This window comes from Giraffa tippelskirchi, chromosome 2, assembly GCF_054371585.1.
Source record: "Giraffa tippelskirchi isolate mGirTip1 chromosome 2, T2T-mGirTip1v1.2.pri, whole genome shotgun sequence".
In the NCBI taxonomy this organism is placed as follows: domain Eukaryota; kingdom Metazoa; phylum Chordata; class Mammalia; order Artiodactyla; family Giraffidae; genus Giraffa; species Giraffa tippelskirchi.
In genome coordinates this window covers 65,222,365-65,249,394 of record NC_137276.1, presented here as the reverse complement: position 1 = coordinate 65,249,394, position 27,030 = coordinate 65,222,365, and the positions used below count along the sequence as shown (strand labels likewise).

At 52.7% G+C, this 27,030-nt stretch overlaps 1 protein-coding gene and 1 pseudogene across 8 annotated transcripts in view; one reads left to right on the top strand and one right to left on the bottom strand.

Moving 5' to 3' along the window:
• Window positions 1-24,063, top strand: part of UNC5B (unc-5 netrin receptor B) — a 182,773-nt gene extending 158,710 nt beyond the window's left edge. For 4 of the 8 annotated variants that reach the window (XM_081567220.1, XM_081567251.1, XM_081567229.1 and 1 more), the window contains 16 exons: window positions 5,778-5,921; window positions 6,371-6,474; window positions 7,751-7,931; window positions 8,672-8,839; window positions 9,555-9,719; window positions 9,937-9,969; window positions 11,855-12,049; window positions 12,803-13,192; window positions 13,824-13,911; window positions 14,897-15,065; window positions 15,193-15,426; window positions 17,330-17,479; window positions 18,745-18,909; window positions 19,764-19,945; window positions 20,445-20,541; window positions 21,037-24,063. In XM_081567220.1, the coding sequence (XP_081423346.1) occupies window positions 5,778-5,921; window positions 6,371-6,474; window positions 7,751-7,931; window positions 8,672-8,839; window positions 9,555-9,719; window positions 9,937-9,969; window positions 11,855-12,049; window positions 12,803-13,192; window positions 13,824-13,911; window positions 14,897-15,065; window positions 15,193-15,426; window positions 17,330-17,479; window positions 18,745-18,909; window positions 19,764-19,945; window positions 20,445-20,541; window positions 21,037-21,198 (2,627 nt within the window). In that variant the 3' untranslated portion in view covers window positions 21,199-24,063. Of the gene's footprint in view, window positions 1-5,777; window positions 5,922-6,370; window positions 6,475-7,750; window positions 7,932-8,671; window positions 8,840-9,554; window positions 9,720-9,936; window positions 9,970-11,854; window positions 12,050-12,802; window positions 13,193-13,823; window positions 13,912-14,896; window positions 15,066-15,192; window positions 15,427-17,329; window positions 17,480-18,744; window positions 18,910-19,763; window positions 19,946-20,444; window positions 20,655-21,036 lie in introns of those variants that run through there. The other 4 variants (XM_081567243.1, XM_081567268.1, XM_081567259.1 and 1 more) reach the window with 3 other exon arrangements.
• Window positions 24,064-25,729: 1,666 nt separating this feature from the next.
• LOC145536918 (large ribosomal subunit protein uL24 pseudogene) lies at window positions 25,730-26,162 on the bottom strand (annotated as a pseudogene).
• Window positions 26,163-27,030: the final 868 nt, after the last annotated feature.

Genomic DNA, 27,030 nt, shown 5'->3' with positions numbered 1-27,030 from the left:
ACAAAAATACAAAGCCAATCATCAGCAGACAGGATTACCACCTCATTCAGCCTTGTCCATCTGAGGAAAAACAAACAAACAAAAACAACACAAATCTCACCCTATAGGAAGCTTACACAAACCACTGGACCAAACTTAGGAGGGCAGAAACCAAAAGGAAGAAATAATTCAACCTTGAAGCCTGGGAAAAGGAGACCTCAAACACAATAAGTTAAAAAAAAATAATGAAAAGGCAGAGAAATACTACACAAATGAAGGAACAAACTAGAAACAGAGAAGTCCAAATAAATGAAGAGGAAATAGGCAAAACTACAGTCATCAGGACAGTATGGTACTGGCACAAAAACAGAAATACAGACCAATGGGACAAGATAGAAAGCCCAGAAATGAACCCATGCACCTATGGGTACCTTATTTTTGATGAAGGAGGCAAGAATATACAATGGGGCAAAGACAGGCTCTTCAATAAATGGTGCTGGGAAAATTGGACAGCTACATGTAAAAGAATGAAATTATAACACTTCCTAACACCATACACAAAGATAAACTCAAAATGGATTGAAGACCAGAAACTATAAAACTCTAAGGGGAAAACATAGGCAGAACACTTGATGACATAAATCAAAGCAAGATCCTCTATGACCCACCTCCTAGGGTAACAAAAATAAAAACAAAAGTAAACAAGTGGGACCTGGTTAAACTTAAAAGCTTTTGCACAGCAAAGGAAACTATAAGCAAGGTTTTCAGACAACCCTCAGAATGGTAGAAAATAATAGCAAATGAAACAACTGACAAAGGATTAATTTCCAAAATATACAAGCAGCTCATATAACTCAATGAAGAGGAAATAGGCAAAACTACAGTCATCAAGACAGTATGGTACTGGCACAAAAACAGAAATATAGACCAATGGAACAAGATAGAAAGCCCAGAAATGAACCCATGCACCTATGGGTACCTTATTTTCAACAAAGGCAAGAATATACAATGGGGCAATTGTATATTGCCCCCATTCAAAACAACCCAATCAAAAAGTGGGAAAAAGACCTAAACAGACATTTCTCCAAAGAAGACATGCAGATGGCTAACAAACACATGAAAAGATGCTCAACATCGTTCATTATTAAAGAGATGCAAATCAAAACTACAATGAGATATCACCTCACAATGGTCAGAATGGCCATCATCAAAAAGTCTACAAACAATAAATGCTGGAGAGGGTGTGGAGAAAAGGGAATGCTCTTGCACTGTTGGTGGGAATGTAAATTGATATAGTCACTATGGAAGATGGTATGGAGATTCCTTAAAAAACTAGGAATAAAACCACCATATGACTCAGCAATCCCACTCCTAGGCATGTACCTGAGGAAACCAAAATTGAAAAAAATGCGTGTATCCCATTGTTCATTGCAGCACTATTTACAACAGCTAGAACATGGAAGCAACCTAGATATCCATCAACATATGAATGGATAAAGAAGTTATGGTACATATACACAATGGAATATTACTCAGCCATAAAAAGCAACACATTTGAGTCAGTTCTGATGAGGTGGATGAACCTAGAACCTAATATACAGAGTGAAGTGAGTCAGAAAGAGAAAGATAAATATCGTATTCTAATGCATATAAACGGAATCTAGAAAAATGGTACTGAAGAACTTATTTACAGGCCAGCAGTGGAAAAACAGACATAGAGAATAGACTTATGGACATGGGGAGAGGGGAGGGAAGGGTGAGATGTATGGAAAGAGTAACATGGAAACATACATTACCATATGTAAAATAGATAGCCAACAGGAATTTCCTGTATGGCTCAGCAAACTCAAACAGGGGCTCTGTATCAACCTAGAGGGGTGGGTTGGGGCTGGAGATGGGAGGGAGGTTCAAAAGGGAGGGGATATATGTATACCTATGACTGATTCATGTTGAGGTTTGACAGACAACAAAATTCTGTAAAGCAATTATCCTTCAATAAACAAATAGAAAAAAAAACAGGTTAATAATACTAAGTAAATAACCATAGAGGTGGTGCTAGGATGTCACCTGAGTCCTGCAGGAAAGAAGGGTGATGGAAGTGTGGGAAAGTGAGGAGGAAGCGTGAGATGTGTGCAGGTCCCCGGGCAACCCCCACTCCAGGCAGGAGGCAGAGCCCCAGGCTCCTCTCATCTCACGGAGTTCAGCCCCTGTTTACAGTACAGGACCCTCGGGGGTGGAAAGCCTTTCCCAGACTCAGGCCAGCGAGGGGGGCCGTCCACTCTGGTCACCTGTGGGCGGTCAGCTTTAGGCAGCCCCAGCCAGCCCCAGCCTCCAGGTGGTTCCTTCATCCCAGATCCTGCCTTGTCTTTGATTTCATTTTTAACCGCTCTTCCCTGATCTTTTCTTTCTCCTTCTTTTTCATCCTTTCCCTCCTTCCTTCTGTCTCTCCTGCCTCTCCCTTCTCATCCCTGTCTCCTTTTGTGTCTGCCTTTTTTATTTTTTCTTTTAATTAACTTTTATTGGAGTATAGTTGCTTTATCATGTTGTGTTAGTTTCTACTGTATAGCAAAGTGAATCAGTTATATGTATACATATGTCCCCCTTTTTTTGGATTTCCTTCCCATTTAGGTCACCACAGAACACTGAGTAGAGTTCCCTGAACTATACTGTAGATTCTCATTAGTTCTATATTTTATACATTGTCTTTTTTCTTTATGTTTCTCTCTTTTTGTGTGTCTCTCTTTTTCATTCTTGTGTCTCTCCCCTGACATACTCTCTTTCATTCTCTCTCCTTCTTCAACTTCTATTTTTCTATGAAAAGCTGACAGACTTCAGAACCATTCAGGCTTAAAATCATACTCCAGAATGTATTTCATGCCATTCAACACTATATCCTAAAAATTGGTTAAAATGGTAAGTTGTAGGTTATGTGTATTTTACCAAAATTTTTTTAAAATTTTCAAGAATTTAAAAAGTTAGATTTGGAATCCCATTCTCACCCAAAATCTTAAAATTAAAAGAGTTTTTAAAAGGGAAAAAGAACCTGTATCCCAGCTGCCTCCATGCTCTGGCTGTGTGACCCTGAGGAAGTCATTCAACCTCTCTATGCCTCAGTTCCTCTCCTTATAAACTGGGATATTAACAGAAGGTCCCAGTGAGGATGGAACCAGGTGGTGCCTGCACAGCACTGAGCACACTGCTGGGACTCAGCAGGTGCTTAATAAATGCCCGTTTCTTCCATCTTCCTTCTGGGTTTTTGTTGGCCTCTTTCCTCTGGAAACTTGTTCTTACTTCTCTGTCACCCTGACCCGCTCTGGCCCTGAAGAGCAAAGAGACAGTGTATCCTGCTGGGGCCCCTTATAGACCCTGTGACTACTGGTAACAGAGTGGTTCTTCCTCCCCTGCTACCAGGCACACAAGCCCTGCCTATCCTAGAAATCAAGGCACTGTTGTCCCCATTAGCTACAAAGAATGGACAATGGTCCAGCAGGCCACACCCTTGGCAGCATTGTGGCTGGTTCCTCCTGCTCCCACCCTAAGCCCTCCCTGGCCCTCTCTGAAGCCCTGGAAACACAGAGGATGACAGAGGGGGCCAAGAGAGGTGGGCAAGCCAACCCATTAGCTCATGCCAGATCGAGGCAGGCAACCCAACCCTGGGTGTCCTGATCAGGCACTGCCTGTCGTGCCGGGGGACACCTCGTCTGGGGCCCAAGTCCGGAAGACTGAAGGCCCCTGGCCTCCTGTCTGCCTGTTGGTGACCACTGCCAAGGTGTCAAGCCCTACTGGGTGGTGGTTGGCCGGCCAATTCTTGGGTGCTCCTGAAACCTTCTGGATGGATGGCCTCCTTGAGAGAGGCCATTCCTCCAGGCTCCCAGCCTGGTAAGTAAAGGGCGGGGCCCCACTCTCCTACCCCAGGCCATGCAGCATCTCTTGAGAGCAAGCACTCCAGGCAGCACATGCCTGTGGGCCAGCGCCACCCCCCCCCCCCCAAAACCTTCCGCAAGAAGCCTCTTCTCCCTCCTGGTGCTCCCTGCCAGCAAACTCCCAGCCCCCACCCCCAATTTAGATCTCCTGCCATCAGGAGGGGATTCCTTACTGTCTCGACTCCCAGTGCAAGGGCCCCTCTACCTTAGGATGCAGGAGAGTTAAGGCAATGATTTCACTGGGAGAGGTCCAGAGAGGTGTCATTTATTACTGGGCAGAGCTCTAACTGGGGCAAGATGCCTAGTAGCTGATCTCAGCTTTGCTGGCAACTTGCTATGGGACTTTGGGCCTGCCACCTCCATCTCTGAGTTTCAATTTCTCCCTAGAATTGAATGAGATCCATATGAGCTGCCAGAGTAGATGTGTGTCCAGCCTGGTCTGGGTGCTGTAATTGCCATGACTCATTTAGAATTTACCTTGAGTGTTTTACTCTGATGAGGGAACCAAGGCTCAGAGAGGCTAAGTATCTATAACTTAGCTAAGGTCACACAGATGAGGAGTGAGGGTGGGGCTAGGATTCAAATCTGTCAAGAACCCGTCCAGTCCTCCACCTAACCACCATGCAGTACCACAAGGTGTACACTCAACATTCCTGCCCTCGAGGGGCTTATCAGAACCCTCATGCAACCAAGAGAGGATGAATTGAGATACCTGATGTCAAGGAGGAGAGACAGGGCAGTCAGGGAGGGCTTCCTGGAAGAGGCAGTCTCAGTTCTATCACAGGCTTTGGGAGGAGCTTCAGATAGACAGCCTCATCCAGGAGGCTTCATCCCTTACTTGAACGTAGAGCATTTTGTTATTGAGGGAGCAAAGGCAAAAGAGTAAATGATTCCTTTTGTGTGTGCTGGTGGATCCAGTTATCTAGGAAACCCCTCGGGCCCCAACAGGGAGCCATTGAGAGGTTGGAGGATTCCCAGGAAAAGGGGCCTCCTCTTAGCTTCAGCCCCACAGGCTCCTGAGCCATGACCAGAGAGAGACCACATGTTTACCTCATATTCATTGAGCTCACTGACTGTCCCAGGCCCTGGACCACAGCAGTGAACAGGGCAAAGCTTCACCTCATTCTCCTGCAAGAGATACAGTTAATACATGAACATGTCAATAAATAATACAGTTTCAGACCGTGGTTAGTGCCATGAGGGAATCGAGCTGGGTGGGGAATGATAACTGCACAGACCAGTGTCCAGTGCACCCATGGGAGTGCTGAGTGGTACTTTGAGAGCTGGTGGCAGTGGACCAGCATTGAGGGGCTTTCCTCCAAAGTGAGACCTAGCCCAAAGCGGATGGTGACTGAGAGTTCACTAGACACAGAAAGGACAGAAGAAGAGTCCCAGGCAAAGAACTGGATATGCAAAGGCCTGGATATGCAAAGGCCCTGTGACTAGAGAGGCTGGGGGAACATGAGGGCCTCAAAGATTCCCAGTAAGGCTGCAGTAGATAGATCTTAACAGGACCTGCAGGCCACATGGGGGCTCTGGGTCTTTACACTGAGATGATGGGGACATAGCAGGGGAATGGTATGCCACTTGTACCTTTCAAAGCACACACACTGTCTGCAGGGTGGAAAGTGGATTGAGTGAGGGCAGAGGGCTTAGGTTAGCCAGTACTGTTTCCAGGTGAGCTGCAGTGATGGCTTTGGCCAGGCTCAAAGCAGAAGAGATGAGAAAAATGGAAACGGGAGGCAGTGGGAGAGGAACCCCCAGGACTGGAGGGTGGGGAGGGGTGAAAAGGAGTGAGATATCATGGTCCCATATCCTGTGTCTCCTGTCTTCTGACCTGGCCCCCCATCAACGACATCTCGCTCCTCCTCCCAGGCCTGCAGGTGCGAGAGGTGCAGATCGAGGTGTCGCGGCAGCAGGTGGAGGAGCTGTTCGGGCTGGAGGATTACTGGTGCCAGTGCGTAGCCTGGAGCTCTGCGGGCACCACCAAGAGTCGCCGGGCCTACGTCCGCATCGCATGTATGCTGCCCGGATGCCCTAACCCCATTCCCTTGGGCCCTTTCCCCTTCCCCCATGGATCCTGGAGAGAGAGTTCTACATATAGACATGAGGTCACCAGCTCAGAAGAAGGCTCCAAGACCCAGAGCCTGTGCCACCTTTGGTGCCAGAATTTCTAATGGCCATTTTTTGCCTACTTATTTATATAACAAAGCCATCAGCTTCCCTAGTCATCGTGTGCATAGGATCCCAGAGTTAGGGAGGGAACTTTGTTCCCCTAAGTCCACCTGGTGAGGCTCCCATCTTGGAGAAGAGATCCCCCTGGTAAAGGCCAGGAGTCCTGGTGAAATTTCCTTGGTGTGCACTGCCATCTCGTGGCTAGAATGGGGCACTTCAGGATCCTGCTCTGCCTGACTGGCCTCCTCCCTGCCCTGGCCTGACGGTGCCATGGAACCCTTTCCCTCTCCCAGACCTGCGCAAGAACTTTGATCAGGAGCCTCTGGGCAAGGAAGTGCCCCTGGACCATGAAGTTCTCCTGCAGTGCCGCCCTCCGGAGGGGGTGCCTGTGGCTGAGGTGAGTGAGTACATGGGAAATACTGGGCATGGCAGAGGCCACCCAGGTATGGTATTTACCACCAGCCACGGTAACTCAGCCTCCCAGAGCCTTCCCATTTCACAGATAGAGGAAAGAACTGCCATCTCTTTAGAACTCGGCACATCCCAGATCCCAGCTGGGCCTTCCATGGGCATAATCTCACCTCATGGATGGGGCAGAACTGGGGAAGGAACCCCCAGGATTCCTTGGGCTGACCCCAGGCTCGGTCTCCTGCAAGGGAAGTGGCTGCACACACTGTCTCCCAGAACCCAAGAACCCACCTTTATGGACACCAAAGAGCCTCACAATGCATGTATCTGAGTCCATTACATCTTCTTGTACCACATGTGCATCCCTGGGTGATGCCCACCTGTCCCCTCACTGCCCTGCTTGTATTCCAGACCTTCTGCCGCTCTCCCACTGCACTGGTGGTCCTGGAGTCAGAGCAGGGCATGGGGAAACATCTCAGCTTTGCTGCCAGGGACCTCAGTAGCACAGGGTTAGGGAAGATGGACCCCTGGGCTTCCAGCTCAGGATCAGACATCAGAACTTTGGCTCTAATCACTCCCCCCAGCCCAGGCCACCATCTGGAAATGAGCTCAGACACCGTCATGACAGGTACCCTCATGGGGCTCCCACATGTGCCCAGCACCTGGCACAGTGGTCCTCATAGCAACCCATGTCATCCTATCTTATGGCTGGGAACACAGCACTGGGACAGGGGAAGTGGTCAACCAGGGTCACCCAGCTAGCGAGTGGTGGAGCTGGGATTTGCACACCCAGGTCTGCTAAAATGGGGACCATGTTTTTAATCACCTGCCAGGCCTCTTACCCTGACTAAGGGAGTCGGTTTACAAAGTTAATGATGAAGACATGCATTTATTTAGTACTTACTGTGAGCCAGGCATGTGCTCCACACTTTCTATATACGGACTCATTTCATCCTCACAGTAGCCCTTTGGATAGTGCTACTGAATATCAACTTATAGTTGATGAAACTGGGGCTGAGTGGAAGTCCCTTCCCAAGGCTGCCAGCTGGTAGGTGGTCGTCTTAACGACTGTGTTCTACAGTGTCCGGCACAGTGCCTGGCCTCTAGAGGCCCTGCATCCTGGGTCACCACCAAGGTTGGACATGGATAGAACTGCTGTCCTGTTTAGTTTGGCCTTCCCCACCTACCCCTTGCAGACAGGGCACACTCTCCGAGGTGCAGGGATCAGGCACTGGGCCCTCATAACCCCAACTCCTCCCCTGTAGGTGGAATGGCTCAAGAACGAGGATGTCATCGACCCCACCCAGGACACCAACTTCCTGCTCACCATCGACCACAACCTCATCATCCGCCAGGCCCGCCTGTCTGATACGGCCAACTACACCTGCGTGGCTAAGAACATGGTGGCAAAGCGCCGTAGCACCACGGCCACCGTCATTGTCTACGGTGCGGCCCGGAGTGGGTGGTGGCAGGGGGCGGCGGGGCGCATATGGTGGAAGTGGACGGGAACCTGGGGCTATACAGCCCACCTGACCCTGTCCTACCCAAAGGCCAGCAGGACCCTGGTGAACAGGTGGGGAGGAGGAGGCCCAAGAGAGGAGAGGTAGCTTCTCCAAGGTCACACAGCAAATTTAGTGGTGAGGTCAGACACTCCTGGACCCCCAGCCAGGAGCACTCATCCCTTTTCAAGCCGTTTGCTTATCCCTGAAGAAGACCAGTTCTCTGGGAGTAGGGACTGAGTTAGGGCCCACTTGGGATCCCCATCCCCATGGCCATTGTTCTAACAGAGTTCCAGACTGCTGCTCAGGCCCCTCAGCAATTCCTTGCTGTCCCCTTGGGTGGGAGGGCGGAGCCATGGCTGAGATGAGTGTTGTAGATAGAACCCTCTACTGGGTTCTAGTTATAGACACCCCCATTCCTCACAGGGGGACCTTGGGTGCCAGCCCTCTCTGGACCTCTACTTGCCATTGTACAGAAAGGCAGGGAGTCATTGGGTCCCCTCTGGTGCTGAATGCAACCCCAGTCTGCCCGCTGGTGTCTGAGTCCCCAGCCTTGATGGCAGAAGAGGTGCAACTCGGGAGGGCCAGTCCTCAGCAGAGGGGCCTCCTCAGGGCTTTGGGATGGGGCCTGGGGGGCCCACAGGGTGAAGAGCCAGGCCAGCTGGGTGATACCTACTACCCTCGCAGTGAACGGCGGCTGGTCCAGCTGGGCAGAGTGGTCACCCTGCTCTAACCGCTGTGGCCGTGGCTGGCAGAAGCGCACGCGGACCTGCACCAACCCTGCCCCCCTCAACGGAGGTGCTTTCTGCGAGGGCCAGGCCTTCCAGAAGACTGCCTGCACCACCGTGTGCCCAGGTAAGGCCACAAGCCGGGTGGCACTGCACCCACGCCCAGCCCTGCCTTCTGTGCTATGGGGTCACAGAGTCAGGACCACTGACTTCTCCCCTTCTGGGCTTGTCCTGGGACCCACAGCTGGCTGACCCTGCTGGACCAGATGCCGTGACCTCTAACCTCTTGTTCTGCCCTGTGCTGTGGGAGAGACGGAGGCAAAGGCTCTTGGGGATAGGCTCTCTGCCCTCCAGGCTGGGGTTTCTCCGTGTCAGCCCCCAGGCCAGGGTCCCAGAGGCACCCGGAGTCAGAGTGCCTGTGCTCCTGCCCTTGACTGCTCGGCACACCTGGCTGCTGACCCCCGTCTTGCTGCAGTCCTCTTTTCCTTGTGTCTTGTTCTGTATCCCCATCGGTCGGTCTGTGTTCTCTCTCTCTGGTGACGTGTTTGTGTGAATGTGTGGTGTTTTTCACCCTGGGTTTGTGCCTGTGTGTGAACCTTGTGCTGAGTCTGTGTCAGTGATCTTATGTGTGTGTCTGGAGCTGTCTTTGCCCACCTATGTTCCTCTGACTCTCATCTGGCCCATGGCGTGGATTTCTCTGAACGGCCTGTGTATGTCTTGGATTCCTCTTTCCCTGCTGTACTCTGTGTGTGCGTGCACTGCTGTGTTGTGCACATGTAACCGTGTGTGCAGGCACCTGTGCATGCCCGTGTCCCCATGTACCACATGCTGTGTCCCCACAGTCGACGGCGGGTGGACGGAATGGAGCAAGTGGTCAGCCTGTAGCACTGAGTGCGCGCACTGGCGCAGCCGCGAGTGCATGGCGCCCCCGCCCCAGAACGGAGGCCGGGACTGCAGTGGGACCCTGCTCGACTCCAAGAACTGCACTGATGGGCTGTGCGTGCAAAGTGAGTCTTAAGAGGGCAGGGTCCAGGGTGGTGGCTCTGGAGCCAGATAAGCCCCCCACCCAGCCCCCACCGCCTGGCCTGCAGTGAAGCAGCCCCTTGGGGCCCTGCCTGCCTGCCATGCTGTCATCTCATCCACGCATCTCCCCGTCACCCTCTCTACCACCCTCTCCCTGTCATCTGTGTCATTGTCTTTCTTTCCCTTTATTTCCCTCGACAGATAAGAAAATTCTAAGTGACCCCAAAAGCCACCGTAAGTCCCATTTCATGGCTATCCTCTTTCCTCTGGGGGGACCCCTGGTTTTCCTTGGCTGGTTTTTTCAAGGGGTGGAGTGCAGGGCAGGGCAAGGGGCAGGGAGAGTTGAAGGTGCCCCCCTACAAGCCCTGTGGGGCTCCCAGAGCCCAACACTGCATGTGGCATGGTCTCCATCACGGTCAGACAGGCAGACCCTCAGCTGAAAGAAGGGCCCCCGAACACTATCTTGACCTTGCCATTATAGGAGAAGAAACTGAGTCTCAGAGAGAAGGGACTTACCCAAGGATCCAGTTAGGATTGGAACCTAAATATTTGGCCAGAGCTTCTGCTCCTAGCCCCACCCCTCAGTTTTCCTCTGTCGGGTGGGGCCAGCAGGCAGGCTCACACCTACCCCTCCCAGTGCTTCTCACTGTTCCCCCAGCAGCCGACTGACACCGCCTAGGGCCCTGGGGACACCCGCTCCCCAGGGGCTGTGCTGCGTTGCAGTGAAGCCGCTTGGGCAGATTGGCCTGTGGTAATTAAGCCACAATTTCCAAATAATTCCAGAATTATAAAATCAGTAGTGAGGCCCTGAATGCAACTCACAGGGGGGGCAGACTGGTAACTGATTAGATACTGTAAATCACCAGGCAAGTGACCACCCCCCATGATAGCAACGATGTGATAAGGCAGAGCCCCCAGAGAGGTGGGAGCCCAGCCCTGGGGACTTTCTCTGGCAGCTCTCCTGGGGAGCCCAAGAATGAGGAGAGATGGAGGTCCGGCAGGTGGTGGAATCAGGCAAACCTCAGGGCTGAGGGCCCTGCCCTACCTTGCTGAAGCTCAGGCCTCCCCTCAGTTCAGGCAGGAAAGCCGGCCTCCCTCTCTGAGGGCCCCTGGGGGTTGGGGGAGAGCAGACAGGGGCTTCCCCGAGCTCCCAGAGGAAATGGGGTGGGGTGGGGGCAGCCGTCTTGGCTCTGCTGTGCTGTCCAGTGTAGTAGCCGCTAGACATGTGTGGCTTGAAAATTATATTTATCTTAGCTGAAAATAAATATGTCTAAAAACTCTTTTCCTCAGCCAAGTCAGCCGCATTTTAGTTGTTTAATAACCGCACGTGGCTGGCAGCTGTCATGGGAAACCGTGTAGACATGGGATACGCCATCATCCTAGAAAGTTCTATTGGACAGAACACCTCTACCTGGCTGCCTGCTGTTGCTTCTAGCTGTACAGCAGCCTGCCCTGCCCACTGTCCAGAGCGGGGTGTCCTCCAGCCTAGCAGCCTGTCTGGGGTGGGGAGTATAACCTGGGGTTGCCTCCCTGAGCCCCTTCCTTCCCTTCCAGTTCTCCCTTCCCTTCCCTCCGCTCCATCACCATGCATCTCATTCTCCTCCTCCTGCTTCCCCTCCCCCTCCTGCCCTCAGCCCAGAATGGAAGTGAGCTCAGAGCAGCTACTTGCAGAGATTTCTGGGAACCAGGACCTTAGGTCCTATGGAGATTGCTGCAGGCTGCAAGTGAGGCCCTGGATTTACTCCCACCTTGGACAGGACACTCTGTGGCCCCCTGACTTTGAGCCACAGGCCCTGTCACCTCCTGGGCAGAGAGCAGTGACTTTACTCTTGGGAGTGTCCACTCTAGGAGGGCCTGTTCCTCTCCTTACTACACTGGGAAGGAAGCAGAGCATGGGGGCAGGGGCATTTAGACCATTTTACTTATAGAGATGGATGGTCAGGGAGGTTCAAGGCTTGCCTGAGGTCACCAGCCTGTCTGGCAGGGCTCAGATTTAAACCTAGGACAGCGCCAGTCTGTCCCAGGCCCTGCCTCTCCCCGGGGACCAAGGGAATCTCTGGCTCCCCCAAGGCCTGGGTCTCTGCCCCCTGCCCCTCACTCGGTCCTCCTGTCCCCACAGTCCTGGAGACCTCAGGGGACATGGCGCTGTATGCAGGCCTTGTGGTGTCCATCTTCTTGGTGGTGGTTGTCCTCATAGTGGTGGCGGTGGTGGTGTACCGCCGCAACTGCCGGGACTTTGACACCGACATCACCGACTCATCCGCTGCCCTCACCGGCGGCTTCCACCCAGTCAACTTCAAGACTGCAAGGCCCAGTAAGGACCTGGGAACACCTGGGGTGGTGGATGCGGGCAGGGTCCCCAGGGGGCTTGGCAGCCAGACCAGCCAGACCAGCCAGACCAGAGCAGAGGTGCCTGACTCCCTCTTGAAGTTTCTCTAGAGTATTTTTTTTTTTTTTTTTTTTTTTTTTTATAAATTTATTTATTTTACTTGGGGGCTAATTACTTTACAATATTGTAATAGTTTTTGCCATACATTGACAAGAATCAGCCATGGGTTTACATGTGTTCCCCTTCCCGAACCCCCCACCCACCTCCCTCCCCCTCCCATCCCTCTGGATCATCCCACTGCCCCGGCCCCGAGCCCTTGTCACATGCATCGAACATGGAATGGTGCTCTGTTTCACATATGACAATACACATGTCTCAATGCCATTCTCCCAGAACGACCCACCCTCACCTTCTCCCTCAGAGTCCATAAAATTGTTCCATGCATCTGTGTCTCTCATTCTGTCCCGCATATAGGGTTATCGTTACCATCTTTCAGATTCCATAGAGTATTTTTTAATAAAGATCACTGGACAAATATGGATTAGAGCGATGCAGGAAAGAGAAGAAATAACTCAGGTGGCAAGTCCCTAAGCTTCCTGCCTCAGTTGGCAATGGAACCTTTCAGAGCTGGAATTTGGGTGGGATTTTGTACAAGAAGGGCCCCCAGCAGTAGCAGAGGGTGGGATGGGGCCAGGGAGGCACTGCAGGCTGAGTCTGACTGCAGCCCCTGCCCTGCAGACAACCCACAGCTCCTGCACCCATCCGTGCCTCCCGACCTCACTGCCAGCGCCAGCATCTACCGCGGGCCAAAGTACGCCCTGCAGGACTCAGCCGACAAGATCCCCATGACCAACTCGCCGCTGCTGGACCCGCTGCCCAACCTCAAGATCAAGGTCTACAGCTCCGGCACCACCGGCTCTGGGCCAGGGCTGACAGACGGGGCCGACCTGCTGGGAGTCCTGCCGTCTGGCACGTACCCTGGTGATTTTGCCCGGGACACCCACTTCCTGCACCTGCGCAGTGCCAGCCTCGGCTCCCAGCAGCTCCTGGGCCTGCCCCGTGACCCAGGGAGCAGTGTCAGTGGCACCTTTGGCTGCCTGGGCGGGAGGCTCAGCATCCCGGGCACAGGTGGGTCCCTGCTCTGCTTGCCCATCAGCCTGGCCTCAGCACGTTCCCCTCTAGACAGTCTAACACTCACCCAGCCGAAAATAGAACTTCCTGGTCCTACTTCACAGACATGGAAAGTGAGGCCTAAGGGGATAAAGTGATGATAAAATGAAGACCTGGGGTCCAGGTCTGCCGCTACCTCGCTAGGGCAGGGGAACTCTCTAAACCTCAATTTCACTATCGAGTAAGTGGGAAAGAATACTGCCGTGTAGTCAACAAACCTACAGGGTGCTGTTAAAAAGGCAGGGCTCCCCAGCTCAGGTTGCATAGCCAGCAGTTGACAGTTTCCCAGTGTCATACCCTGAGCTAGGCTGTGGCTGGAACCACCCCTTCAGCCTCCAGGACTTTGGGCTATCTCTATATCCCATTGCAATGCATCCCCTGTGCGGTCCCTCTGGACAGCCCCCACTGCGGTCAGTAACCTGGCCTTTCCTGGCACCCAACCACTCTCCCCATGCCTTGCTGGTGACCACCAGGATCTCAGAAGATGTCTTTCTCTCCCTATTCCAAGCTGGAGGCCAACCCCCCATCCCCTGTGCTAAGCTCTTGGACTCCTTCTAGCCCCTCCCTACTGACCTCTCTCTCCTGCTAGGGGTCAGTCTGCTGGTGCCCAATGGAGCCATCCCCCAGGGCAAGTTCTATGAGATGTACCTCCTCATCAACAAGGCAGAGAACACCCTGTGAGTAGAGAGACCCAGACCCAGCCTGGCTGCCCCCTGCTTGGCCTGTCTCCCTGCTGCTTGCCCACCTTGGGCTCAAGTATATTCCTTTCTAAGCCCAGTGCCAAGACCAGACATAGTTCGCCAAGGAAGACATTGCTCTATATTTGTTCCCATTTAAGTCATACAAAACCAGCTCAACAAATCATAAAACTGAAAGCCAGATGACCAGCTGGCTACAATATGACAAAGAGCTAACATCCTAACTATGTGAAGAGGTTTGGGAGACCCGTAAGAAAAACTGAACATCTCAGTACAAAAATGGGCAAAGGATATGAGCGAGTGATTCACACACACACTGTCATACATACAGATGCATGCACACACACACACCGTGGCCAGTAGGTTATGAGAAAATGTTTGACATAATTTGAAATCAAAGAAATAGTAAAAGAAAGAGCTATGAGGTACTGGAAGTTTCTCTGCTCATGAATTTGCAAAGATATTTTCAAATGTCATAGTACCTTCATCGGAGAAGGCAGTGGCACCCCACTCCAGTACTCTTGCCTAGAAAATCCCATGGACGGAGGAGCCTGGTAGGCTGCAGTCCATGGGGTCGCACGGAGTCAGACATGACTGAAGCGACTTAGCAGCAGCAGCAGCAGCAGCACCTTCATATTGGCAAGAGTGTGGGAACACAGCCCTCCCATGGCGTGTTGGTGGGAATGTGGATGGGTACCAGTTTTCCAGAGGGCTTTTTAGCAGTACCTATCCACAGCATCTGCAGAGTGCAGAACCTTTGAAAATAGGAGCAAAGATTTGGGTATGAGAATGTTGCGATGTGATAGCAAAAATCTAGAAATGATCTCAAGGCCTGTGCCATTTTTCCTTAACTCTGGGAGCCCCAGGGATACAGAACTGCCTTCTCTCACCCTAGCAGCCAGGGCAGCGGGGAGCCCAGCCCCGCTTCCTCACTGCCTCCCTCTCACCCTCCACCCTGCTCCAGCCCGCTTTCAGAAGGGACCCAGACAGTATTGAGCCCCGCAGTGACCTGCGGGCCCACGGGCCTCCTGCTGTGCCGCCCGGTCATCCTCACAGTGCCCCACTGCGCCGAAGTCAGTGCCAGCAACTGGATTTTCCAGCTCAAGACCCAGGCCCACCAGGGCCACTGGGAGGTGAGGAGGCAAGGCTGGGGGGCCTTGGGATCTGAAAGCCCCTTTCCTCCTGGCCCAACCTGGATGGACCCCCTCCAGGGCCTTGGCTGACCCGGCCACTTCACCCCCACCCCCCGTGACCCTACAGGAAGTGGTGACCCTAGACGAGGAGACCCTGAACACCCCCTGCTACTGCCAGCTGGAGGCCAGGTCCTGCCACATCCTGCTGGACCAGCTGGGCACCTATGTGTTCACGGGTGAGTCTTACTCCCGCTCGGCAGTCAAGCGACTCCAGCTGGCCATCTTTGCCCCTGCCCTCTGCACCTCGCTGGAGTACAACCTCAGAGTCTACTGCCTGGAGGACACACCTGTAGCGCTGAAGGTAAGGCCAGACCATGGACGCCCGCACAGGCCCGCACACTGCGGGTGCCTCACCCACAGCCAGCCCACTGCATGGTACCTTCCAGTACTCCCTCCCCGGGATCATGGCACCTGCCAGGCACCCTCTGCCACCATCAGCCTCATCCAGTCATTCCTTCTTTCCTCAAACATTGAAATGGCATCAGACCCTCGCGATACAGAGATGAGTCGGGCACAGTTCTGCCCTCGCCAAGCTGCGGGCTAGAGGTGGAGACAGACCTGAGGATCACTGATGTGGGGCTAAGGGAGCATCAGCCTGGGGATGCGGGCTGGCAGGGCTTGGTTGTTGGGGAGGGAGCCCGAGAAGACTTCACAGCCTTCTCAGAGCTGACCTTAGCCCTAAGCTCTCAAGGACAGGTGGGAGCTCCAGGCAGAGAAGGGAGAAGAGCATTCTGGGAGATGGAGCAGCTTATGCAGAGGCAGGTGTGGTGTTCTGTGTGCCAAAGCGTGCTGGGGTGTGAGAGGTGCGGCTCGAGAGATGGCAGGGCTCGGCCTCCCAACAGTCTTGGGGTCATGCCAAGGAATTCAGAAGCCGTCCAGTGGGTGGGGGCAGAGACCTGGTGGACACCTATTCACAGGTGCTCTCTTGAAAGCTTCAGTGTGGGGATGGATAGACAAAAGGCTGGGAGGCTGCAGCCAGACCTTGAGCTGGACCCTGGACAACAGGCAGGCAAGGGGGCTGAACTCTGTTTAGTCAGTAGAATGGACAGAAGCAGTGACCAATGGGAAGAGTAAGGGGAGGGGAGGAAGGGTCAGGACTGACAGCCAAGCTCCTAGTGTGTGCAGAACAGTGGATAGTGCCCCTAAGTGAGGGGGGCCATGGCAGATGAGGAGGGGTTCAGGGCGGGTAGAGAGAGAAGGATTTTAGCACCTACAACCTGGTAACAGCAAGTGTTAGTACCTCCCTGTCCCTCTTGCCTCTAAGACCCTGTCCATTCTCTGCCCACCCTCCCACCGGTTCCCAGGACCTCAGTCTCATCCTGACAGACAGTGGGAGAGCACAGACCCTTAGCCCTGTTTAAACCCCTTTTCCTTCTCCATCTTTCCATCTACCGCCTCTATGAAGCCTCCTTCTTTCCTGTGGCTCCAGGCCCCACCCATGGTCTGTGGGCTCTTCTAGCTCCTTTGCTTCCTGGTCTCATGTGACTCGTCTCAGACTCCAAGTTGCTGACTGATGCAACACAGGTGAAAAGGCCTCATGGGAGAGAGTCTCCTCCTGGGACCAGGCTGACCTGAAATTCCAGGAGGCCCATAATGGGTTAGAGGCTCCTGGGAAATGTTCTTGCAGCCTGGATCTCCTGGTACTAGGGCACTGGCTAACGTCCAGTTATGGACAGAGAATGGAATGGAGATCAAGAGGGAAGTTGCCACATGTTGGTTTGATGTCATTCTTTGTTTATTCAGTCTCTGTCCATCCATCCAGTCATCCAGCCATCACTCACCCATCCGTTTATCTTTTCTTCTATCTGTCCTTCTGTTTATGCACCCATCCACTTGTATTTTCATCTACACATCATTTTGTTTGTCTGTATCTATCCACCCATCTATTTGTCAACCCGTATATTTATCCATCCATGTATCTATTTGGTCATCTATAAATCCATTCACCCATCCACTTGTCCCACTATCTGTCCATTCATTAATCCATTTTTCTGTCTATCCATCCATGCATCCACCCACACAGTAAGTTTTCTTTGAGCACTTACCAAATGTCCAGTCCTGTGGCTCAGATGGGCCCCTGCTCTCAATGTTACAGCCTGGTTCCCTCTACCCACATGTGTCCCCAAGTCTCAAACCTGCAGCAAGAAAGAGCCTGTTGGCCAAATGTGATGGGCTCCCCTTTCTCATGGCTCCCTGGCCCACAGGAGGTACTGGAGCTGGAACGGACCCTGGGTGGCTACCTAGTGGAGGAGCCAAAACCCTTGCTGTTTAAGGACAGTTACCATAATCTGCGCCTCTCGCTCCACGACATCCCCCATGCCCACTGGAGGAGCAAGCTGCTGGCCAAGTACCAGGTGAGGGCTGGGCCAAAGGAAGGGGTGGGGTGGAGCTGGGGAGGGGGCTGCCCAGAGAAGACCAATCCCTCCTCCCTACCTTTTCTCTCCGTCCTGAAGCCATGGTCCCCACACCCACCCTTGTGTCTCTCTCTTTCTCCCCCTGTACCCCGCTCATACACTTCCGCACACACTGTCTATATACATCATCTTTACAGAGGTCTTACCATCTCTAAGAGCATTCATGCCTGCCAGGTTGTCCAGACTAATCTCTGATGGTCACATCCCTCTGCCCATGCCCATCTGTGTGAAACTATTGAGTCCACAAGGCTTCCCGGTCCCACAGTCTCACACACACACACACACACACACACACAGTCATATATTCAGACCCAGTCCCACAGTCACATACACACACACACAGTCATATATTCAGACCCAGTCCCACAGTCTCTCACACACACACACACACACAGTCATATATTCAGATATTCATACCTGGTCCCACAATCTCACACACACACACACACACACACAGAGTCATATATTCAGACCCGGTCCCACAGTCTCACACACACACACACACACACACACACACAGTCATATATTCAGACCCAGTCCCACAGTCACATACACACACACACAGTCATATATTCAGACCCAGTCCCACAGTCTCTCACACACACACACACACACAAACACACACACACAGTCATATATTCAGATATTCATACCTGGTCCCACAATCTCACACACACACACACACACACACACACACACACAGAGTCATATATTCAGACCCGGTCCCACAGTCTCACACACACACACACACACACACACACACACAGTCATATATTCAGACCCAGTCCCACAGTCTCACACACACACACACACACACACACAGAGTCATATATTCAGACCCGGTCCCACAGTCTCTCACACACACACACACACACACACACACACACAGAGTCATATATTCATATATTCAGACCTGGTCCCACAGTCTCTCACACACACACACACACACACACACACAGTCTCACACATACATACACACACACACACACACACACACACAGAGTCATATATTCAGACTCATGCCTTCTTGCCTGTATACTCCCTTTCTCAGTTGGCGGGCCCTTGCCCAGCTCTTCTTCCTCTGCCTACCTGGATGGGAAGGTCCTAGCCCTCCCTGAGGCTGGCCCCCTTCCCTGCTTGCGCCTCCATTCCCTGAGGGCAGGGCCAACTGGTCTCACCTCCTTAACCCTGCCTGCCTCCCCCAGGAGATCCCCTTCTATCACATTTGGAGTGGCAGCCAGAAGGCCCTGCACTGTACCTTCACGCTGGAGAGGCACAGCCTGGCCTCCATGGAGCTCACCTGCAAGATCTGCGTGCGGCAGGTGGAGGGGGAGGGCCAGATATTCCAGCTTCATACCACGCTGGCAGAGGTGAGGGCCAGAGCTCAGACACCCCGTGGGGCTGGGCGCTGCAGGGTGCAGACCCCAGGCTCCCCCTCATCTGGGGGAAGGGCCACCTCCCACAGAACTGTGCCCTCACCTCCCATGTCTGAGCTGGGACGTGCTCACTCTTGGCCAACAGCTGTGACTTACTGAGTGCAAGCACCTGTACCAAATCTCACCAGATCTTCACAACCACCAGGGAGACAGATACAAGGATCCCCACCTGGGAGATGAGAAAAAATATTTAATGGAGGGCAGGGATCGTGGATCTTGTATCAGGCCGATGCTCGGCCCAAGCCTGTAGTTTTCCATCACTATAACCCAGATTGAGGTTTATAAAGGCACCCGGGGGGACAGTGCCGGGGCCTCCCCTCAGTGCAGTGTAGAGAGTGCTGAATGTAGTCTAGACCCACCCCTGTCACTGACTCAACATGTGACTGTGGATAGTCACTTCCCCTTTCTAGACTTCATTTTTGCTTGTGTAAAAGTGGGTCCACGTGGATGAGACTGTGGCTGAGGCCCTCGTGGCTTTGTAGTCACGAGACAGCATCAGCACTGGCTGAGGCCATGCATTAGCATGTGCACCCTGAGGCTCAGGAAGGGTGTGCCACCCCGGTCCTGGAGAGCTCACCTTCCAGGGGACGAGGCCTTTGAGCAGCTGGAGCCCACCCAGAGCACAGAGAGATGCCGAGTCTCTGTGTCTGAGACTGAGACTGAGACTGCTGAGTCTCAGTCTCCCCGAGCTCACAGTCCCTGGGCAGGAAGGATGGAGGGACAGATGCCCAGTGGCATCGCACACAGGAGCCCTCTCCCCATCTCACCCTTGCTCCCTGTCCTTCCAGACGCCCGCTGGCTCCCTAGACGCCCTCTGCTCCGCCCCCAGTAGTGTGGTCACCACCCAACTGGGACCCTACGCCTTCAAGATCCCCCTGTCCATCCGCCAGAAGATATGCAACAGCCTGGATGCCCCCAACTCACGTGGCAACGACTGGCGGCTGTTGGCACAGAAGCTCTCCATGGACCGGTGAGTGTGGGGACGGTCTGCCAGGCCAGGACCACAGCTGCCCCCCTTCCCAGTGTCCCCACAGGGCAGGCAGCCTGATAGTGGTTCCTTGAAGAGCATCATGCTCAGAGAGTCAGCTCGTGAGAATCAGGTCGAGCCAGGATACCAGCCAGCTGTGATCAGCAGCAGCAGCCCTGTGCCCAGGACATCAGATGTTCTGGAAATGCTTGCTGGGTGACAGAATACATCCTGGTATCAGAACTCTTCTGGAGAACTTAAAATGCTGGATAGATATAATGGCAATAGTCATCCTCATTGGGGCTCAAAGAGGAGCAGTGTATGGCCTGGGGCCATACAGCCTGCAAGCAGAGGGGCTGGGACTCAGACCCAGGATTGTGGGAGCCCAGAGCCCACAGTCCCAGTGCTCTGGGGAGGTCCTCCCAGGGGCCCCTCAACCTATGGCCCCTGGGAGGGGCTGAGCATCTGGGGAGCCCAAGGTCCTTCTCCTTCCCTCCATCAGGTACCTGAACTACTTTGCCACCAAAGCAAGCCCCACGGGTGTGATCCTGGACCTCTGGGAAGCTCTGCAGCAGGACGACGGAGACCTCAACAGCCTGGCGAGTGCCTTGGAGGAGATGGGCAAGAGCGAGATGCTGGTGGCCATGGCCACCGATGGGGACTGCTGAGCTGGCCCGCACCTGTGGGCTGGGAGGGACCAGCAGGAGGCGGGCACAGGCAGACCCCGGGCAGCCTCCTTGGGGGCAATTGGGCCTCCTCTGCCCCCGAGCTCACAGCCAGAATCGCCCCTCCTCCTCCTCCCCCACCTTGCCCCACCCACAGACCACAACCAGCCTTAGGAGATCCATGGACTTCGTTGTTGGGAGGACTCAGCCGTCCTTCTCCACCCCATGCTGTATCTCCTGACCTCAGACCTCTGTGCAGGAACCGGGAGGGGCGGGGCCCTCTGGAGGCAGCTAGGGGAACAAGGAGGTGGCCCTCCCACCCTCAGCCCCGAGTGCTCTTGGGACACCTGTTTTAGTTGTGTTCTTTACTCTCTTCCTTGGTTACTGATTCTCCCTCCCTCTCCGTTCACACCGTTTTCCTCTTTGAAGAGTCAAGTACAACTCAGAGAAACTGCTTTCTCCTGTCCACAAGTGAAAAGGAAGAGGAAAGAAAGAAAGCTTCCAACCGCTAATAAGGCTCAAAAAGAAAAAAAGAAAAACACCAAAACCACAAGGGAAAAGAAAACCCAGTTTCTTAGGAAACGCAAATGATTTATTATCCAGATATTTGGATAAGTTCTTTTTAAGAAAAAAAAAGAAAATGAAAAAAACAACACAAAAAAATAGAAAACGCTTTTCTTGAGTGTGGGTAAGTGTGGGCCTGCTTGTGATTCTGGCCAGCAGCCTCTGTGTGTGTATGTGTGTGAGAGAGAGAGAATCAGGGAGAGAGAGACTGAATAGGAAACCCTTTGCTGCTAATGATTCCATCTTAGACTAAATTCTAACAAGCCCTCAGCTTCCGCACTTCTACAGGGTCAGATGAGGTCTGAGCTTGGTCCCGTGTTTCTTTCTGAAATCTTAAACAGATGCTGAATCAGTAAAGCCAAGGAGGCCTGACGTCTGGCGTGGGGTGGGGTCCTGCCTCCCTCTCACAGCCCCAGGCAGGTGCCCCCATGGCTCCTCTGGGTTCCCAGGAATCCAGATTAAAAGGACCTGGGATGGAAAATGTGGGTGGGCCAGCGCAGCCAGGGAGTACTATGGTCTGGGGGCTCCTGGAGAGGGGACGTGGCCCAGAGAGGGTCCTCACAGAGAAAGAAGTCAGGGATGAGAATCCCCTGTGGATACCTCTCTTCCCCCACCCCAAGGTGGGGCCAGCTGGGACACCCCAGCCTCTAGACCAGGTGGGCTGGAGCAGGTGGGCCTTCTCTTAATGCCCAGGAATACAGGATCTGCCCTTCCCTAGCAGATTCCCTTCCATTTCTCCTGTAAAACAGAAAGGGAGGATAAGACAGGCTCTCCTGCTTCAGAAGCCTGAGCTTCTGGGGTTGCTGTGGCTTTGAGGAACTTGTGAGCAGCCAGCCCTGTGGGCGGCATGGGAGGCAGGGAGGCAGCTGGTCTGGCTGTGCTTTCCACACCTGCCTGGAGTGGAGGAGGAGGGGTGGAGGGCTATTTTCCCAGCTCTGATCTCCCCAGGCACCTCCCTGTAACCCTCTTCTCATTCTCCTTCTGTCTGGGAGAGTCTGAAGGAAGCTTTGACCGGCAGGGTGGAGACGGGTGTGGCATCTCCTCGCCAGCCAGCCTGTTCCAGGATGTTCTGAGGGCCATCAAGGTCCCTTTCCAGCCATCTGGTGATAGCTGGAACCAGACTCTTGAGCTGGCACAGAGGCCACATCAAAGGTCTCTTCTCCTTGGCACCCAGGCCAAAGCAAATGCCAGCTCTGGGCACTCACCCCAGGGCTTGCCCCAGCAGGTCCAGGAGCAGCTGCTGGGACCGGCCTGGGTGTATCCTGGCCTTTGAAAGTCTGGTCTCCTGGGAGAAAAGCAGGTTAGGGGGCTGTAGTCCCAGCCAGTGTCCTAAGCCTGGCGTCCCAGCCATGTACTTGGGGGGATGTGGGGACAGTGAGATTCTTACCACCCCCTAGCCCCTTGGGGAACCGGCTGCCAGCCGTTGAGGGCCTGCTGGGTTTGAGAGAGATTCTTTTTTATCAGGGCTGCTCAAGGGGCCAGGCCTGCATCAGGCTTGAGCCCCTGAGGCTGAGACCACAGCCTTTCACTTTTACCCCAGTGCCTGTGTGGACGTTGCCGCAACAAAAGCAGCGAGACTTCCCTGCCAAAGGTGCCATCCACCTCGGGCTCAGTCTCCCTGCCTGCTCCTAGTCTGAGCCATGTGGGCCTGTGTGGTCACATGAGGGCAGTCTGGAGTCCAAGGACCAGCGTTCAAGCTCCAGCTTTGCTATGAGGTCTCTGTGTGACTTCAGGCATGTGACTGCCTTCTCAAGGCCTCTTTTCCTTTTTAGACCTAGAAGGCTCTGCAACTGCTGTCTGAGGCCCTTTGGTCTCTGACACGTCATTCTAGGCTTCTGAGGTGAACCCTGGTGGGTTGAAGTTGACTGTGGTCTGTCACGGCCCTCCTCCCTGCCCCTCGTCCCTCCCTGCCCCTCCTCTCCTCCCTGTCCCTCCTTCCCTGCCCCTCCTCCCTGTCCCACCCTCAGAAGCCTGCTTCCTTAGCGCCCAGCGCGGGAGCTCTTGTTGGATGAGGCCAGGGCAGCCACCTAGGTGCCATTTCTAACCTGATTTCCAGAAATTGTGTACCAGGGCCTGGAGCACAGAGCCAATTGGCTAAATCCTCCTGGGAGGGCTCAAACCGTCCAGCTTTATAAGAAAAGCCTGGAAAGGATTTGCTGGCTCCATCAATCTGCTTGGGCTACTGTGACTGTGTCTGCAGACTGCCCACCTCAGGGTGGCATGGAGGTTTCTCAGCTTATTCAGGCCTGAGAGGCAGCCCCACGCAGCCCGAGTACATTGAGAGCCACAGATTAAGTGCCGCTGCAGGGCCTACGCGCTGTGTTGACATCTCTCTCGTCTCTGGGGTGTGCTTGCACATCTGTGCCTGTCTGCATGTGCTTTTATCAGTGGGCACATCAGCGTGCCCCTCCGGGAACGTGTCCCCACCTGTGTGTGTGTGTGTGCCCTCCTCGAGTCCACCTGGGCCGCCTGGAGGTTGCCCTCTCCAAGTACACAGGGTCAGTCGGTGTATCTTCTACGTGCCTCTCCCTCTGCCTTCTCTCGTAGGGTTCTGGGCTCCAGAGGGGCCCTGCCCTCTCCTGGATGCTCCAAGGCCCTCTGGTCTCCTTCCCCCAGCAACCAGGCAGCTGAGCCAGTTCCCTTAACAGGCCCTCTGGGGAGAGGTGACCAGGAGCCTGGGTGCAGGGAGTAGCTCTCCTGCGGGCCAAGGGCTGTACCACCCACCTGGGCAGTGGACATGGTTATATGCCCGAGGGCTGCCGGGCTGGCCCCAGTCCCACCTCTGTTTATTCTGTACTACAACCTGTAAATAACATTTAGCATTCCTATTGTAACAAAATTAATTTTTATGAAATAAATTATATTTCCTAGTCTAATAAAAAAATCAGGTTGTAGTCTGCTGTCTTTCTGACTGCCTTTCTGTCAGCAGTTGGGAATGATCTTCCTGTTTTTCTCAAAATTCCATGAGTTTGGGGTCAAGGGGTCATTGCCAGAGCTCTCTGAGCTGGAAATGATCAAGTACAACTGCCTAATTTTATATAAGGGAAAAGTGGCCCAGAAAGGACTAAGAACTTCCCCGTGGCCACACAGCAAGCTAGAGCCCATGCTGACTCTGATGGTAGTCCCTACTCCCCAGCCAGTGCTCTCAGTGTTACGTAAGCATTTGTGGGATGTGTTCAGGGGTCAGTCATTTGAGCCCGTCATGGGCTAGGTGATGAGGGGGAGGAACAACAGAGGCGAAGCCCTCAGCGTCCTTGTCTGCCTGTGACACATTCAGAAGCATGTTTCCCAGCTGGGGCCGAGGCTGAGGTCAGTTGACAGCACTCACCTGAGACAAAATCATGCCAGCAGAAAGGGAATGATGGCTGGGCTGGGCTTGTGTGACTTTGGGCCCATGGCTGCCATGATGGTTTGGCAGATTATATACTGAACAAGAAAGCCATATCTAAGGGGGAAGGTGGTGCCTATCCCACTCAGTTCAGTTCAGTTGCTCAGTCGTGTCTGACTCTTTGCGACCCCATGAACCATAGTACGCCAGGCCTCCCTGTCCACCACCAACTCCCGGAGTTCACCCAAACTCATGTCCATTGAGTCGGTGATGCCATCCAACCATCATATCCTCTGTCATCCCCTTCTCCTCCTGCCCCCAATCCTTCCCAGCATCAGGGTCTTTTCCAATGAGTCAACTCTTCCCATGAGGTGGCCAAAGTATTGGAGTTTCAGCTTCAACATCAGTCCTTCCAATGAACACCTAGGACTGATCTCCTTCAAGATGGACTGGTTGGATCTCCTTGCACTCCAAGGGACTCTCAAGAGTCTTCTCCACACCACAGTTCAAAAGCATCAATTCTTTGGCGCTCAGCTTTCTTTGTAGTCCAACTCTCACATCCATACATGACTACTGGAAAAACCATAGCCTTGACTAGACGGACCTTTGTTGACAAAGTAATGTCTCTGCTTTTTAATATGCAGTCTAGGTTGGTCATAACTTTCCTTCCAAGGAGTAAGTGTCTTTTAATTTCATGGCTGAAGTCACCACCTGCAGTGATTTTGGAGCCCAGAAAAATAAAGTCAGCCACTGTTTCCACTGTTTCCCCATCTATTTGCCAAGAAGTGATGGGACTGGATGCCATGAGCTTAGTTTTCTGAATGTTGAGCTTTAAGCCAACTTTTTCACTCTCCTCTTTCACCTTCATCAAGAGGCTCTTTAGTTCTTCACTTTCTGCCATAAGGGTGGTGTCATCTGCATATCTGAGGTTATTGATATTTCTCCCGGTAATCTTGATTCCAGCTTGTGCTTCATCCAGCCCAGCGTTTCTCATGATGTAGTCTGCATATAAGTTAAATAAGCAGGGTGACAGTATACAGCCTTGACGTACTCCTTTCCCACTCAGATTGAAGATTTATGTATTTATTATACTATGAGATATTTCCAGCAGAGGGCAGTAAAGGGCCTTGTTCTAGCAACATCAATGTGTTGGTGTTAATTTTCCTATAGATGAAAATGTCTTTTTTTTTTCATTTTAACAGTTTTTAATGAAAGCTGTAAACAAGATGACTATTCCTGCATCTTCTCAATTGTTTCTTCCTTATATTTGCCCTTTTCCTTTCCTACTTGGCGAGATTTGGCTTTACATTTGAGACCGTTTTTGCGGTCTTTGTCCAGTTTTAGTCTGGTGATAACCACCTTGCTGGGGTGAACGCCCACAGTTGTGCCGTTAGCCTTCTCCCGCTGCACTCGTTCAATGTAGATGACGTATTTCTTCCTGTAAACCTGGACCTACTTTGCCAATTTGCTGCCCTTTGTAATGCCCTTGTACAACCTGAACTTCATCATCCTTTCAGATGTGCATGGATCGACTGTTGTACTTCTGTCTTAGCTCTTTAGAAAGAGGAGAAGACATAATTTTCCTGAGAATGTGGGAAGTCGCATTGAAATGCCTTTTTCAATTCTTGCTTCGGTCAGAAGTCACGAAGGGATTGAACTTCATTTTGGCCGCTGGAGCTACAGCGATGGCCACAGAAGGGAAGAACTGAAAATGTCTTGAGGGAATTTTTTTCTAATTTACACCAAGGCGCCATACAATCACAGCAGCTCTGATCCCCTCTGCCCTGTAGACTTCAGGTCTCCTTGTGTGAGCTGGGTCTGGTCCCAGCATTTTTCCAGCATGCATTGCCTATTCTGCAGGTGAATTCTGCAATCTCTAAATTCTGGGGTGAGAGCACCCTCTGGCTTCGTGGTAGAGAGTCATAGCACATTAAAGGCTCTGAGAAGGCCTATGTGAAGATGCTGATCTCATAATATAGGGTGTCCTACATGTATTTGGCCATGGGATACTTTCTATGTTTATATTTAAATTTTTTACTGTAGTATAGTTGATTTACAATGTTGTGTTAGTTTCAGGTATACAGCAAAGTGAATAAGTTACGCGTAATATACATTCTTTTTCAGAATCTTTTCCTGTACAGGCCATTATAGAGTACTGAGTGGAGTTCCCTGTGCTATACAGTAGGTCTTTATTATCTATTATGGGGCCCTTTTCTAAACCTTTCATGCCCTGAAGGGTCCTGACAGCTCTGACTTGCAAGATCCTGTGGCTCTGGGGTGTGTGCCAAGGATGGCCTGGCTGTCCTTCTAGGGGTAGGGAGCACCTGTGGGTTGGGTCCTCTGGGAGCTTATGGCCTAGTGGGGAAGGTGGGATAAACAAGGCACATACACATACACATACACACACATAGACCTACAACTCAGGCTGTCATCCTTTCCTGGAGTCCAGGAGTACTTAGAGCCATGGTGTGTGTGTGTGTGTGTGTGTGTGTGTGTGTGTGTGTGTCTGTGTGTGTGTGTGTGTGTGTGTG